The sequence below is a fragment of the Sus scrofa genome, chromosome 5, assembly GCF_000003025.6.
Source record: "Sus scrofa isolate TJ Tabasco breed Duroc chromosome 5, Sscrofa11.1, whole genome shotgun sequence".
NCBI classification, from domain to species: Eukaryota; Metazoa; Chordata; class Mammalia; order Artiodactyla; family Suidae; genus Sus; species Sus scrofa.
The window spans coordinates 39,660,190-39,676,877 of record NC_010447.5 but is presented as its reverse complement, the minus strand read 5'-3'; the positions used below and the strand labels follow the sequence as shown (position 1 = coordinate 39,676,877).

Sequence of the window (16,688 nt, the reverse complement as noted above, 5' to 3'; positions counted from 1 at the left end):
GAAAGATAAAGCAGCATAAGGAGGATAGAACTAGAATAGGAGATATGTGTTGCTCTTTTCTATGAATATCATGGAAATATTCTGATGCAGTGACTATCGAACAGAGTCCTAAAGAAGCTTTCTAGGCAGAGATAAGAGTCAAGTGTAGAGTCCTCAATTCTGTTAGGCAGACTGTAGTGGTTAGACTGTAAATGTTGATGTTTGGAAGTAAGGTGGGTGAGGGGTCTTTCCACCTCCTCTCTCAGGGAGATGGTCTTTAGGAACACATGGAACTCTGTGGGCAGTTCTGCCTGATAGAAAGATGCAGTAACAATACAGATGGAGTGAGTCTCCCTTTGTTATGTCTACCTAGAATGTGGTATCCCCTTGTTATGCATGGGAGGTCAGGAATACCCTTACCAAGGACATGGTAATTTTTCTGGAATGATAAGAATGTACCAAGGGAGTGATTGAGAAGGCCCTAAGGGTTCAGGAGGGGTTACTGTGGGAAACTAATCTGGGGAGTTGCGGTGAATAGAGTCCATTTGAAAATCAAGTCAGTGGAATCACCTGGGGAAATTATGTTGCATGGGGACAAAAGAGATTCTAGAACACAGCCTAGGGAAATAATGGTCCTAAGGAGGAGAGAAGGAAAAGAGAAAGGAGAGAAAATAGCTTGGAAATTAAGGAAGGGGAGAGAGTTTTGAAAAGAGGAGTGGTCAGCGTGGCAAATGTTAGAGAGTGGTCAGTTACTTTGGGCTGGGAAGAAATAAAGTTGCACTGGACTTGAATTATCCAATAATTATTCTATTTGACAGCACTGTACTAAAACCATTTAATTTTAGGAAAAAGTTAAGTAACAACTTGATTCTATTTCTTTATGGTAGCAGCAGAGAAATATTATAACTAATGATGCATTATTAAAGAACTAGGGGAAGATAGATTTTGGGGAAGATAACTTCAGCTTGAATTTTGGTTGCAGAATTGGCAATTTGAGTTGAGCCTTCAAGTCAGAGAACTTTGGAGCTGTAGAACAGGGGAGCAAGAACAAAGCAGGGAGAATATTGCACATCGCTGTGAACAATCAATTTATTAGACAGATAATTTAACTTAAGTAAGTGAAATTATATAGTTTCAAGGCTGTCTCATAGGAGATCAGAACGTTTCTGTGGAATGAATAATTGGGTCAAATTATAGATTTAAATTTCAGGGTGTGGCACTTACTTTCTAACGGGTGGGTGCAGTGTTTTTTGGGTTTTTTTTTTTTTTGTCTTTTGTCTTTTTAGGGCTGCACCCATGGCATATGGGGGTTCCCAGGCTAGGGGTCCTATCAGAGCTACAGCTGCTGGCCTACACCACAGCCACAGCAACGCCAGATCCGAGCCACGTCTGCCAGATCATCACCCCACTGAGTGAGGCCAGGGATCGAACCCGAAACCCCCTGGTTCCTAATCGGATTCATTGCTGCTGTGCCACAATGGGAACTCAATCAAATGTTTTTAAGTGGTGGAGCAATGTGGCCTAAGTGATAGTGTAGGGAATTAACTTAAATTCTTAAATTGACCATTCCTTCTTGGTCCTTTCCTGGTCTTTGTCTTTTGTTATTCTGCCTTATGTTTATATATTGCTTTAACAAAAACCTGTGAAGTACACTCATGTAAACTAATATTAAACCTCAGAGTTGCCGTCGTGTCTCAGTGGTTAACAAATCCTACTAGGAATCATGAGGTTGCGGGTTCGATCCCTGGCCTTGCACAATGGGTTAAGGATCCGGCGTTGCTGTGAGCTGTGGTGTAGGTCACAGACACGGCTCAGATCCCGAGTTGCTGTGGCTGTGGCATAGGCCAGAAGCTACAGCTCCCATCTGACACCTAGCCTAGGAACCTCCATATGCCGCAGGTGCAGGCCCTAAAAAATGAAAACAAAAACAAACAAACAAAAAAAACAACCCATAATCAGATATGTCAGTCCTTTTCTCAGAACCATCCAGTGACTCCCCATCTCATTCAGAATAGAAAGTTCTGACCAGGTCCTGCAAAGTCCTACAGCTTTTTACTTCTTTGACTTCTTCTACTATCTCCTACTTACATTGTGTTTCAGCCCTCTGGCCTTTTTACTGTTCTGCACACACTCCAGACTTGCTCCCATCCCAGTCCTCTACGCTATACTTGATCCTCCCTCTCCTTGGAATATTCCCAACCTGTCTAAAATTTTAACTCCCTCTTCTGTAACTTTTTTTTTTTGTTGTCGTTTTGCCTTTTCTAGGGCCGCCTCCACAGCATATGGAGGTTCCCAGGCTAGGGGTCTAATTGGAGCTGTAGCCCCCGGCCTACACCACAGCCACAGCAGTCGCGTCTGTGACCTACACCACAGCTCGTCGAAACGTCGGATCCTTAACCCACTGAGCAAGGCCAGGGATCGAACCCGCAATGTCATGGTTCCTAGTCAGATTTGTTAACCACTGAGCCACGAAGGGAACTCCCCTCTTCTGTAACATTTTATGCCTTCATTTTCTGCTTATTTTTTCCTTAATGTTGATACTATATAATATCCAACAAATTTTTATTACATTGTTATCTTCCCCACTATAATATACAACCACAAGGGCAGGATTTTTGTCTGTTTTGTTCACTGCCATACCCCTTGGTACCTAAAATGATACCTGTCTAAGGTAGTAGGTACTCAGTGAATATTTGGATGGATAGATTGACGGATGGTAGATCAATGATAAGACTAGACAGTGTTTACTTTGATTAGTCTCCAAGGCCTCAGTCTAAAAAAAATACTGGATTAATCTAGTAGAATCAGATTTTTTTTTTTTTTTTTTTTTTGCCTTTTCTAGGTCTGCTCCCCCAGCATATGGAGATTCCCAGGCTAGGGGTCCACTTGGAGCCGTAGCCACCAGCCTACGCCAGAGCCAGAGCAACGCGGGATCCGAGCCGCTTCTGCAACCTATACCACAGCTCACGGCAATGCCAGATCCTTGACCCACTGAGCAAGTCCAGGGATTGAACCCTCAACCTCATGGTTCCTACTCAGATTCGTTAACCACTGTGCCACAACGGGAACTCCTAGAATCAGATTCATATGACAGAAATATGTCTGGTATTTGAAGTGAAGGAGAGCTAAATAAGCGCTTGGTTCCTGCTAAGGGAGACCAAAACACTTGTCTATAGGTGACATTTAGTGTCATTTCGTACATTTTAAAAAGTTACCAGTCAAAAGTTAACAATCTTTTTCCTGTTTCTTTTCATTGATAGCAAATCAGTCATTTAAGAATTGGTTCTTGACATTTCTTAGACTAGTAGCTCTAGATCATATGCTTGATATTAGTGGTTCCTAAGAAAGTTTTCTCTGACTTAATAAAATGTATTGTTCTTCTAATCAGTATTCCTCTTTTTTGCCCTTTGAGAAATAAATTGTTCCATTTTGTCAAGGTCTTTGTAAAAGCTTTTTGCCCAATGCTTGGTGTAATATAAGCATTCAGTAAACTCCTTTCTTTTTGTAGAAGAAACAGACTAAATTTCTCTTTAATGATAAGGGCTTTTATGGCATGCAGAACTAATATTTAATAGTGCATGGCTGTTTTTAAACTACTCTAATTTAAAGAATGAGTACTTTTGACTGTCCTTTACATTTCTAAATAATTTTTACCACTCCTAACCCCTATCTTGAATTATACTTGAAAGTAATTTTTCACTTCAGTAATTTTCAAAACAAAATACTTGGGTGATTTTATTTTTCTCTTTCCACTTTCATTTTCCAGACTTAAAACAAACATTTGATAATGCCTAAGTCAAGATCTCTTTATGTGGGGAAAAAAATTCCTCATGAATTATGATTATTAGAATTGATATGCATGTGCTTTCTACTTATAAACTAATGCTATTTTCCTTGTCCTTTTGTTTCACTACTGCTTCAATCCTGATGCATTTTGCTTCTTCCTGGTTTGGATTGTATTTGTTTGCTGCTCAAATTACCCTGCATTAAAAGCTTCTTGGTGATAGCAAAGATGTCCTTGGGCCATCAAGTAAGTAGCTAAAGTTTGAATAGCATGTTTGGAGACGTGATAATATTTTGATATGTACTTATTTAAAGGCATGTAGTATTTACTTTTTGATTATTAAGTCTTCTACTTTTCTTTCCAGGCATTGAAATGTAAAGAATATAAATGATCATTCAGTACCCATCTGTTGTCAGTCTGAGTACCCATCTGAGATTGATAGTGTTTATATATTTACATCTTGATCATCTACAAATGGATTATTTACTTAGCCAATTATCTAATTCATAATTTAGAAATTCATGTTATAAATTATGAATTAATAATTCTTTGTTGTATTCTCTCTGTAGTCATCACAAAGCATAGATCAGACTATTTAGAGGTTGGACATGGTACAATCAATTAATTCCCATATGAAAATGAGAAATATTGCTTTATTTTGTCAGAATTTTTGCATAATATAATTGGTTATGAAGAAAATTTATTTATACTTTGGTGAGTTCATAAGTGAAACCTTTTTTTTTTCCCTTTTTGTCTTTTTAGGGCCGTACCTATGGCATATGGAGATTCCCAGGCTAGGGGTCAAATCAGAGCTGTAGCTGCTGGCCTACACCACAGTCACAGCAATGCCTGATCCGAGCCACATCTTCGACCTACACTACAGCTCATAGCAATGCCGGATCCTTAACCCACTGAGCAAGGCCAGGGATCAAACCTGCGTCCTCATGGATGCTAGTCAGATTCATTTCTGCTGAGCCACGACAGGAACTCCTAAAGATATGCCCTTTAAATTTATGTCCAGAAAAATGTTTTTGACCACTATGCTAGCTTCGGGGGTACATGATGAAAAAAAGCATGTGCTGTGCCCTTAAAGATCGTTAGAGTTTAGTAGGGAAGTTAGACCCATGAGTAGATCATTTCAAAGCTTTGTGACAGATGCAACTTTTATATTAAAAGTCATAGAATTACTGAGGTGAAATAAACTTCAGAGATCATTTAAGAAAGCATTAATTATATAGATGAAGAGCCTGAGGCTATAAATTTAAATATTCAAGGAATTAGATTTGGTTACCAGCTCAGTGTGTCATCTGCTTTTCAGAATTCAGAATGAAACTATCATTTACTGAATTCAAGTCTTAACCAACTAATTAATACTATTGCATCATAAGTCAGACAAAGATTTTAACTTTTGTTCAAGACCAATGTGTAAATTATATCAATTTAGGAAGTTTTAGTATTTATTCCTAAATAATTGTCTGACTTGCAAGTCAGTTCACTGCTTTGCAGCTGATTTTTTTCATTGGCTAAAGGACTAAGCAAGGTAATGGTAAAGTTTCTTCTAGTCGTAAAATACTTATGTCTAGATCAATTGCTGTTTGTCTTTAATAATGGTTATAATGTATTTGTAATTCTGTTTTCTAAAAAGAGAGGTAATTTAAAATAATATTTTGTTGAGTGTCTTTTCATATGTTTTTGGCCATCTATGTCTTCTTTGGAGAAACGTTTGTTTAGATCTTCTGTCCATTTTTTGACTATGTTTGTTTGTTTTAATTGAGCCGCAGGAGGTATTTGTCTATTTTGGAAATTAATCCCTTGTCTCTCTTCTTTTATAAAGATTTTCTCGCATTCTGTGGGTTTTCTTTTCATTTTATTTATGGTTTCCTTTGCTGTACAAAACCTTTTAAGTTTAATTAGGTCTCGTTTGTTTATTTTTTTTTTATTTTCATTGCTTTAGGAGGGGGATCAAAGAAGATAGCTTTGATTTATGTCAAAGAGTGTTTGGCCTATGATTTTTTTCTAAGTTTTATAGTACCCGGTCATATATTATTTAGGTCTTTAATCCATTTTGAGTTTATTTTTGTGCGTGTGTTAGAGTGTTCTAATTTCATTCTTTTGTGTATAGCTGTCCAGCTTTCCCACCACCACTTTTTTTGGGTTTTTTTTGGCTCTTTAGAGCCGTGCTCACGGCATATGGAGGTTCCCAGGCTAGGGGTCAAATCGGAGCTACAGCTGCTGGCCTACACCACAGCCATAACTGCGAGGATCCGAGCCGTGTCTTCAACCTACACCACAGCTCACAGCAATGCCAGATCCTTAACCCACTGAGTGAGGCCAGGGATCAAACCTGCGTGCTCATGGACCATAGTCAGGCTTGTTAACTGCTGACCCACAACGGGAACTCATAAAATATAATTTTTATTATGCATCTAGCATTATTAGAAAAGGAAATTTTAAAAGTAGAAGAAGTATACAAATCCCAAAACATTTTTATGTTTTCTTGTTGCACCTAATTTGTGATACTAGTAGATATTTTTGGTGTATTTTTCTGTTACTTCAATTACTTCATATATTTAAGTATTGGTTCAGGTGAACTGATTGGCACTGCTGAACTTTACAAATAGAATTACATTTTCAGTATCAGTTGAAATGGTTCTCCTTGAGGAACTGGGTTTTATAAATGGAAGTCTTTAATTTCTACTTGGAAGAGAAGAGATTTATTGTGGTTATATATTTTAAACATATACAAATTAAAATATACAGTATACATTAGAGATGAGTTTATGTTGTACTCAGCCAACTATTAAAAGGCTGAGGCTGTATAATTACTTATTGGAGACCGTATGTCTTTTAGAGTGAAAAGCAATTTCATCTATTACTAAGTAATTAAGATCTGTATTATTAAATGAAAAAAATAATAATGATATCAACATGTTTAAACTAAAGTATTTGAGAAAAGGTATACCATCTGTAAGGGGATATCTGGAATTTACAGAGAAATTATTTATGGCTTTAACATAATTATTTAACTTCATCTTAGCTTTCACTTAAAGGCAAATACCAGACTTTGAAGCTTGTAAAATTCTTCAGATTTTGTATTGATAAATTGAATTCAGGAAGTAAAGAATGGAAGTTATAGAATCATACTCTCCTTAGAAGTTACAGCTGGTTTGTTAAGTATATTATTATGAACTATTCCAGTATGATTAGTTTTTATCATGCTTAACAGCAGTATGAATAGCAAACTAGGATGCATTGCTTCTCTTTGCTTTGCTTTACTTTTACTACAAAGTAGAACCAGAAGAGGGCACTGTAATGCTACCTTTAGAAGGTGAAACAATTGTTTTATCAGAAACTATTCTGCAATCATGCTGTGATACACTGGTTGAATTTCTATCCAAGCATTTGGCATGTATTTATTGTTAGTTTTATGCCAAAGGATAGAAATGAAAACAAAGTTACTGCCCTTCTTGAGCTTACATATGAATAGTCTGCAGTTGTGCAAAGGATATAGGATATCCAAATGATTTTATATTTTGCTAATTCTCTGTTGTCTGTATAGTTAATGTTTGTGAATGGGGTGAGTAAACAAATAGAAACATAGCCTTTCTGCTTTTTCCAAGGAAATACACTCTATATTGCTATTTCTACAAAACTTCTCACTTCTAGGTTATCAAGATCATAAACAATACGTCAATCAATAAAGAGTTAGAAAGGGATAAATAGAACTAAACTTATACTTCTCAGACTATTTCCTTTTATATATAATGAAGTTATTCAAGACTTAGATACTATGTCTTACTGATGTAATACTAAAGCATACTTTAATTCTATTAGCTGTTCTTAAAACGCCTTTAAACTAGCTTAAATGTACTAATACTACAAAAGAATATATGCAGCATATGTAAATTATAAAGCATAGTATTGAACCTTCCACTCAGTTTAAGAACTTGAATCTCAGAGATGCCTCATGACTATCTATGTGCTGATTTTCTCTTTGTCCCTTTGCCTTACACCACCCCTACCCGAGTGGTGATGAATAATTTGTATTTTTTGTTTATTATTCTTCCCTTTTTTTTTTTTTTTGGTCTTTTGTCCTTTTAGGGCCACACCCGTGGCATATGGAGGTTCCCAGGCTAGGGGTCTAATCAGAGCTGTAGCCACCAGCCTATGCCAGAGCCACAGCAACACCAGATCCGAGCTGCATCTGCAACCTACAGCCACAGCTCACGGCAACCCCGGGTCCTTAATCCACTGAGCAAGGCCAGAGCTCGAACCCGCAACCTCATTGCGGGAACTCCCTATTCTTCGCTTTTTTAAAAATAGATTTTTTTTTTTTTGTTATTTTTAGGTTACATATACATCACTAAGTTTTGCTGAGTTTTTAATTTTATAAAAATGATATTAAGCTATATGTCAACTTCTAGGACTTGTTTTTTGTAGTTAACATTTCATTTTCCAAATTTCAGCCATGTTACTGGTATGGATATAGACTATCCCATTTTAGTACAATATACTATTCCATTATATACTTATACCACAATACATTAATCTATTTATTTTCAAATAATGATTATTTGTTTTGATTTTTTTTTTTTTTTTTTTTGCTATTATGAATAGTGGGAGCTTTTCAGTTTAGTGTAGTTTCATTTGTTTATTTTTGCTTTTATTGTCTTTACTTTTGGTGTCAAATCTAAAAATATCATTGCCAAGACTGATGTCAAGGAGCTTACTTCCAATATTCTTCTAGGAGTCTTGTGGTTTCTGGTCTTACTTGAGTCTTTAATCCATTTTGAGTTAATTTTTTTTGTAAGAATAAGATAATATAGTTTCATTATTTTGCATGTGGCTGTCTAGTTTTTTCCAATACTCTCTCTCTTTTATTCTCTTTGATGCATCCCCCATTTTTCTTTTACATTGCTGGTATTTTTCTAATTGGTTTATAGTTTTGTTTTTTTTTTAACATGTCCTGAGCACCAACTCTTTATTAATTATATGTGTTGAAGATATCTTCTCTTGCTTTTTATTAAAGAGACTATTATTTTCCCCATTGTATAGTGTTGTCTCCTTTGTCAATGTCTAAGTTTATTTCTGGGCTCTCTATTCTGGGCAGTTGATCTATGTGTCTCTTTTTATGCCAATACAACAGTGTTTTGATTACTGTAGCTTTGGGAACAAGGAGTGTGATGCTTCTAGCTTTTTTCTTTCTCAATATTGCTTTGGCTATTTAGGGTCTTTTGTGGTTCCACACAAATTTTTAGGATTTTTTTTTTTTTTTTTTTTTTTTTTCGGCCACACTCACAGCATGTGGAAGTTCCCAGGCCAGGGATTGAACCTACACCACAGCAACAACCCAAGCTGCTGCAGTGAAAGTGCCAGCTCCCTAATCCACTGTGCCATAGGAGAACTCCAAGGATTTTGTTTTGTTTTGTTTTGTTTTGTTTTTGTTTAAAAAAAAAAAAAAGCTGCCTTTGGAATTTTGAGAAGGATTACATTGTCTGTAGATTGCTTTGGTAGTATGGACATTTTAACACTACTCTTCCAGTCCATGAGCATGGTATATCTTTCCATTTGTGTGTGTCTTCAGTTTCTTTCATCAGTGTCTTACAGTTTCCCATGTATAAGTGTTTTACTTCTTGTTTAGATTTATTCTTAGCATTTTATTCTCTTTAATGCATCCCCCATTTTTCTTTTACATTGCTGGTATTTTTCTAATTGGTTTATAGTTTTTTTTTTTAAACATGTCCTGAGCACCAACTCTTTATTAATTGTATGTGTTGAAGATATCTTCTCTTGCTTTTTTCAAAGTATTTATATCTTTAGATTCTAAATTAAATATATATATATATATATATATATATATATATATATATATATATAGTAGAATTGATCACTTCATTCTTTTTTTGGTTAGTGCCTTTGTTGTATCTTTTTAAAGGAGCCTATTTAGTACTCTATGATAGCCTATATAGGGAAAGAATCTGAAAAAGGATGGATATATTTGTATATGTATGGCTGATTCACTTAGCTGTACACCTCAAACTAACCCAACATTGTAAGTCACCTATACTCTAATAAAATTCAATTTAAAAAATTTAGAAAATAAAAATAAAATAAAAGAATCATTTTCTACCAGAAGTTTATAAAGATATTATCTTGTATTTTATTCTAAAAGTTTTCAAGTTTTGCTTTTTGCACAGTTATGTATTTAATTTCATAAAGACTATTCTTTGTGTGTGTATGAGGGTAGGGTCCTATTTTTAATGTGGATGACCAATTTTCCTAATCTTACTAATTGAATAGTCTTTCCTTTTCCTACCTCTAGCATATATCCATGCTCCACATATGCATGGATTTGTTTCTGAGAGCTCTCTGCTAAGCTCCTTGGGTCAATTTGTCTCTCTGTCAGTGCCATACATTTTTAATTTTGATAGTAATTTTTAGGTACTAAATGGATATTGGATATAGTAACTGAATAAGCTACATATACTTTATGATAATAGAATTTCATAAAAATATAAAGTTTATTGATTTGATTCCTTCAACAAAATTCTGTTTAATACCTTCAGTGTACAAGCATCATGCCAGAACTTGAGGATTTATGGGAATATAAGGCAGACAGAATTCCCTTCTCTTTTGGAATTTATGGTCTTAGGTATGTAGAAGGCAGATAATAGACAAATAAATGATATAATTTAAGATAGCAGTAAGACCCTATAGTAAAAATAATGTAAAGTGTGTGTGGTAGAATATAACTGTGGCAGAAGGGCACTAACCAAAAATAAAAACACAAATCAGAAGAAAACCAGAATTGATAAATTGTACTATTTTAAAAGTAAGAACTTATTTATCAGAAGACACGAGCTTTTTTAAAGAGAAGACATTTGAACACAGACAGCACATAATGAGCGTCAATAATAAAAAGATCTGGGGTAGAAATATTCCAGGCAGAGGGGAAGATAAACTGGTGCAAGATAGCATGTTTGAGGAATACCAAAAGGTCCTTATGGCTGGAGCCAAGTGAATAAAGAGGAGAGTGGTAGAGAATGAGGTTGAAAAGATAAGGAGAGACCAGACTGTTAAATTTTTAGACCATGGAATTTATTCCAAATGTAATGGAAAACCATTGTGGATATGCAAATCTGCATATGCATGATGTACATCTGATCTGTGGTTTACAAAGACTGCTTATGTTTCTTTTTCTTTTTGCCCCCCCCTTTTTTTTTTGCTTTTTAGGTCCACACCCGCAACATATAGAGGTTCCCAGGCTAGGGATCTTATAAGAGCTACAGCTGCCGGCCTATGCCACAGCCACAGCAATGCAGGATCTGAGCTACATCTTTGACCTACCCCACAGCAATGCCAGATCCTTAAGCCACTGAGCGAGGCCAGGGATCGGACCTGCAATCTTATGGTTCCTAGTAAGATTCGATTCCACTGGGCCACGATGGGAACTCCTGCTCATGTTTCTATATGGAGGATGAACTCCATACAAACAAGGAACAAGATGGTAAGTCTGAAGAATAGGTAGAAATCTGTTGTGATCCAGTGGAAAGGTAATGGTGCCTTAGAACAGAGTGGTAGTTGTGAAAGTGAAGTGAAGTAGGATTTCAGATAAATATTGAAGATAAAGAGCTCACAGATGAATTGGATATGAAATGTGAAAGGAGAAAAATCAAAGAATATATGTAAGGTTTTTGGTGTGAGAATGTGGGGAGGGGAATAGTGATTCCATTAACTGAGAAGGGAGAGAAGCAGCTTTGGAGGATAAACGGAATCAAAAATTGTTTTGGGAGTTCCTATTGTGGCTCAGTGGTAACGTGACTAGTATCGATGAGGACGCTGGTTTGATCCCTGGCCCTGCTCAGTGGGTTAAAGATCCTGCAATGCTGTGAACTGTGGTGTAGGTCGCAGAGGAGGCTTGGACCTGGCGTTGCTATGCCTATAGCATAGGTTGGCAGCTGAAGCTCCATTTGACTCCTACCCTAGGAACTTCCATATGCCATGGGTATGGCCCAAAAAAAGAGAGAGGAAAAAAAAAAAAGAATTGTTCTGGATAAATTTGAGATGTAATGTATTTACAGGGGTGATTATAAGGCAGGCAGTTGGATATATGAGTTTTTTAGTTCAGGAGGAGATAAAAATTTAGTAGTCATCAGAGTGTGGATTCTTTTTTATGGAGTTGATGGGAAAATAAATTTTTGTGTCTTTACTTGAATGATAGATGAAAGTATTTTTGAATTTTTACTTTGAGACTTAAGGAGCTATAATGTAATTTTGAAAACTTAGGCACAGTTGAAAATATGTTAAAGCAATTTGATTTAAGACATATGGCAAGGAATTCTCTGGTGGCCTAACATTGGAGATTCATCAATGTCACTGCTGTGGCTGGGCTGACTGCTGTGATACAGGTTCAGTTTGGTACATGCCATGGGAGTAACCAAAAAAAAAGATATGGTAATTAAAATGTGAATATTAAGTCTGGTTAAGTTAAAAATTACATCTAGGTTGAAGACAGAACTATTCTCTCCGAAGGTAAAACTAAAGTCTTTGTAGACTGAAAGCACAGACATATAAAATGAAAGGATGGAGATCCTATGGCACTGAGGACTTGTCACGATTTGCGCTACTTCTGTGTTTAGTATTTTTCTCTTTTCTGTCCTCTTTGAAACTGGACATTGTTCTCCTCTACTAGTAGCTTGGCCACATGGGTGAATAGCACCCTTAAAAACTATTTAGCAAGCTTTTAAGAGACCAGGCTTTGGAACCAAATGGTCCTGAGTTAGATTCTTACCTCTAAGAATAACTTAGGCAAGGCAATCTCTGAACCTCAGGTTTTCCCATTTCTAAAACAAGAATCATAACCTACTTTCTGTGAAAATTAGAAATTAGAGTAGAAATTCTAGTACTGTTCATTTGTATTTTTTCTGAGTACTGATGAGGTTGAGTATCTTTTCATAAGGTTATTGACCATTTATATTTCTTCTGTGAAATGACATCATCTTTTGCTTATTGCTCTGTTGGCAAATATATGGAGTAAATAATAGTGAAAAGTCAACAGGAAACCTCAAAGTACCTTTCATTATGAGAACATGTACTTTCATTTTGACGAGGTCTATAATTTGTATACTTTGACTCAGACCTATAAATTCCTTTTAAATTGACAGAAACCTAAAAATAAAATGAAGCAGTGACAGTAATAAAGTATTGAGTTGGTAAAATGAATATAACCGTATTATTAACTATACCATTATGTAAATCTATGACTTAAGTACTAATTGTTTTTCCCTTTCTTTTTTTGAGCTGTGGTAGCAAACAGTGAGGATACTCAACACCTGACGCCAGGAAAAATGAGTCAGCGCCAAGGGAAAGAAGCTTTCCCAACACCAACCAAAGACTTGTATCAGCCATCATTTAGTCCAGCAAGTCCTCATACCCAAGGTAAGGGCTTGTGCTTTTAATGTTTTTTTTATTGTTGTTTATGGTAGTGTTTTGGTTTTGGTTTTGTTTTACAGGAAAAAAAATGACATTTTGGGATCTATCATAACTTTTTTCTTTTTAACTATTTGTTTTTTTTGGAGATTTTAGTTTGTTTTGTTTTGGTGATCCATAAAACTCTTAGAATGAGTACATTTTCCTTAAGAGTTCTTATGTTTTCCAACATACTTGGTCAGTTATGACATTGTTCTAATTCAGGGATTCTCAGACTTTTTGGTCTCAGGACTCATCTTCATTCTGTCAAAAATTACTGTAGACCCCAGAGAACTTTTGAGGTTTGTTTGTTTGTTTTTGTTTTTCCTTTTTATAGCTGCACCTGTGGCATATGGAAATTCCTGGGCTAGCGGTTGAATCAGAGCTGCAGGTGCTGGCCTATGCCCAAGCCACAGCCATGGTAACACCGGATCTGAGCCACATCTGTGACATTCACCTCAGCTCAAGCCAACTCTAGATCCTTAACCCACTGAGCAAGGCCAGGGTTCGAACCTGCATCCTCATGGATACTACTAGTCAGATTCTTAACCTGCTGAACCACAGCGGGAACTCCAGAACTTTTTGTTTATGTGGGTTAGTTAACCTTTGGATACTTACTATATTATAAATTAAGACTAAGACATTAAACTTAAAACTAAGACTAAAAAAAAAGTTTATTCTGGAGTTCCTGCTGTGGTACAATGGGATCAGCGTCATGTCTGCAGTGCCAGGATACAGGTTTGATCCCTGGCCCAGCAGAGTGGGTTAAAGGATCCGGTGTTGCTGCAGCTGTGGCATAGGTTGCAGCTGTGGCTCAGATCTTATCCCTGTCCTGGGAACTCCATATGCCATGGACTAGCCAAAAGGAAAAAAATCTTTATTCTTATTTTTATTGAAGTGTGTTGATGTATAATATTATATATGTTACGAGTGTACAATATAGTGATTAACAATTTTCATACTTCATTTACAGTTATTATAAAATACTGGCTACATTCCCTGTGTTACATAATATATCCTTGTAGCTTATTTTATACATAATAATTTGTAAAAATGTTTACTCTTAGTTCATTTAAAATTACAATACAAACGTATCACAGGTTAGTATGAATAACATATTTTTATGAAAAATAACTATGTTCTCCCTCCCAAAAAAAGTTGAATAAGAAGGAGCAGAGTGGTATTCTTTTCCCTCAGAGTTCCTAAGCCTTGGCCCTTTTGACATTTTGGGCTGAATAATTCTTTGTCGAAGGGAGCTATCCTGTGCTTTGTAGGATATTTAGCATCTTTGGCCTCTACCCACTGGATGCCAAGAGCATTTTTCCTGATTGTGACAACTAGAAATATCTCTAGACTTTGGCTAATATTCCTTATAGGAAAATATTATCTCTGGCCGAGAGCCACTGTTTTTTTGTTTGTTTGTTTTGACTTTTTAGTGGCACTTTCTGCCATGGCATATGGAGATTCCCAGGCTAGGGGTCCAATTGGAGCTGTAGCTGCTGGCCTGCACCACAGCAACACCAGCTCTGAGCCTCGTCTGTGGCCTACACCACAGCTCACGGCAATACCGGATCCTCAATCCACGGAGCAAGGCCAAAGATCAAACCTGCGTCCTTGTGGATGCTAGTCAGATTTCGTTTCTGCTGAGCCACATTGGGAACTCCTGAGAGCCACTATTTTACAGTTTTTGCAAATTTCTTTAATTTATGTCTAGCTTTATTGCTTTTTTAAAAATTAACCGTTGACTTACAATGTTAATTTCTGCTGTGCAGCAAAGTGACCCAGTTGTACATATATACATTCTTTTCCTCCATGTTTTCTTTGATCATATTTTATCACAAGAGATTGGATATAGTTCCCTGTGCTATACAGTAGGATATATTTATTGCTTTATCAAGAACATTTGTAAATGGAACATTTGTACATGGCATTGAAGAAATCAGTGACTGCTGTTAACAATTTGATGACTCTGACTTGATATGTGCTAAAGTGTCAGCAGTTTTTCCCCAGCATTGCTTTTGTACTATCAGTGAAAATGTCAACACAATGAAAAAGTATTAGGAAACTAATTTTGACCTTGCAGATTCTCTAAAATAGTCTTGGGGACTTCCAGGGATTATGAAATTCCTAATTCCTAATTGATGTTTTGTATATTAGATTTTGCTTCTTTGCTAAAGTTTATTCAGTCAAATGCTCTGAACTTTTCCATAGGAGAGCTGTGATAGCTGTGGTGGAAAGACTTCTGCTTTTAAAGCTGAGAACTTAAATTTGGTGTTTGAAAACTAATATGGGAGTTCCTGTTGTGACTCAGTGGTAATGAACTCAACTAGTATCCATGAGGATATAGGTTCAGTCCCTGGCCTTGGCTCATTTGGTTTAGGATCTGGCATTGCCATGAGCTATGCTATAGGTCGCAGATGTGGCTCAGATCTAGCACTGCTGTGGCTGTGGCATAGGCCAGCAGCTACAGCTCTGATTCAACACCTAACCTGGGAACTTCCATATGCTGCAGGTGTGGCCCTAAAAAGACAAAAGATTAAAGAAAAAAAAGAAAGAAAGAAAAAAGAAAGCTAATATGTACTTAGGTTATCAAGTATTTTTAAAAATCTAGAGTCTTATCTATTATGTTATACTGTTTGTATAATTAGTCAGATTTTGGTGGTGTTAATTTATGAATCATCTCTTAAAAGTAGCCTTTAGTTAATTCTTTTTAAATGACTAATTGTAAATGGTAAGTTGCATGATCATTTTCTAATTTATTCCAGTGGAAAATGCTTTTATAGTCAAGTGTTAGATGGAAATATTTTTATATAGTATTATTGGAATTAGAAAAACTTTATATAACAAGATAAAAACAATTATTACTATGTTAAAATTTATTGCTTAGTTGTTGAACATATTTTCAGAGAGAGCATTTCTGTTGTCAGATGCTTTTTTGAAGCTTGAAAATGGATATATTGCACACATTGGTATAAAGAAGCCTCATTAAGGTAAAATTCTGAAAGGATGAAGCTTATGTGTCATAAACATTTTCAAGCAAAAAAGGATTTGAGAAAATAGTACAGTAAACACATATACTCATCAGGTAGATTTAAGAAATTATTAACTCTTTAAAAATGTTATTTATTTGGGCTGGGACTGGAATACTTGGAGTAAATCATAGACCTCATGATGTTGTACTCCAAATATTTAACCCATCTCTACAAATTAAGAGAATAAAACATCTAAAATAACCATAAAACCTTTATTAGATCTAACAAAATTAATGATAATTATTTAATATGAACTAACTATATTTAAATTCCCCTGGTTGTCCCTAAGTCTTTGCAATAGGCTTGTTAAAACCAAGATCCAAGAAAAGTTCATGCATTGCATTTGATTTTGTCATTATATCACCTTTAATTCCAAAAAGTCTCCTTGTTTACTCTCATTTTCTCTTGTACCTTTGACTTTTTTA

General features: G+C 35.8%; 1 protein-coding gene across 7 annotated transcripts in view; it reads left to right on the top strand.

Moving 5' to 3' along the window:
* Window positions 1–16,688, top strand: part of OSBPL8 (oxysterol binding protein like 8) — a 176,520-nt gene that overhangs the window by 67,778 nt on the left and 92,054 nt on the right. For 2 of the 7 annotated variants that reach the window (XM_005655643.3, XM_021092053.1), the window contains 2 exons: window positions 3,973–4,009; window positions 13,064–13,201. In XM_005655643.3, the coding sequence (XP_005655700.1) occupies window positions 3,973–4,009; window positions 13,064–13,201 (175 nt within the window). Of the gene's footprint in view, window positions 1–3,972; window positions 4,010–10,352; window positions 10,416–11,708; window positions 12,976–13,063; window positions 13,202–16,688 lie in introns of those variants that run through there. The other 5 variants (XM_021092052.1, XM_013988326.2, XM_021092054.1 and 2 more) reach the window with 5 other exon arrangements.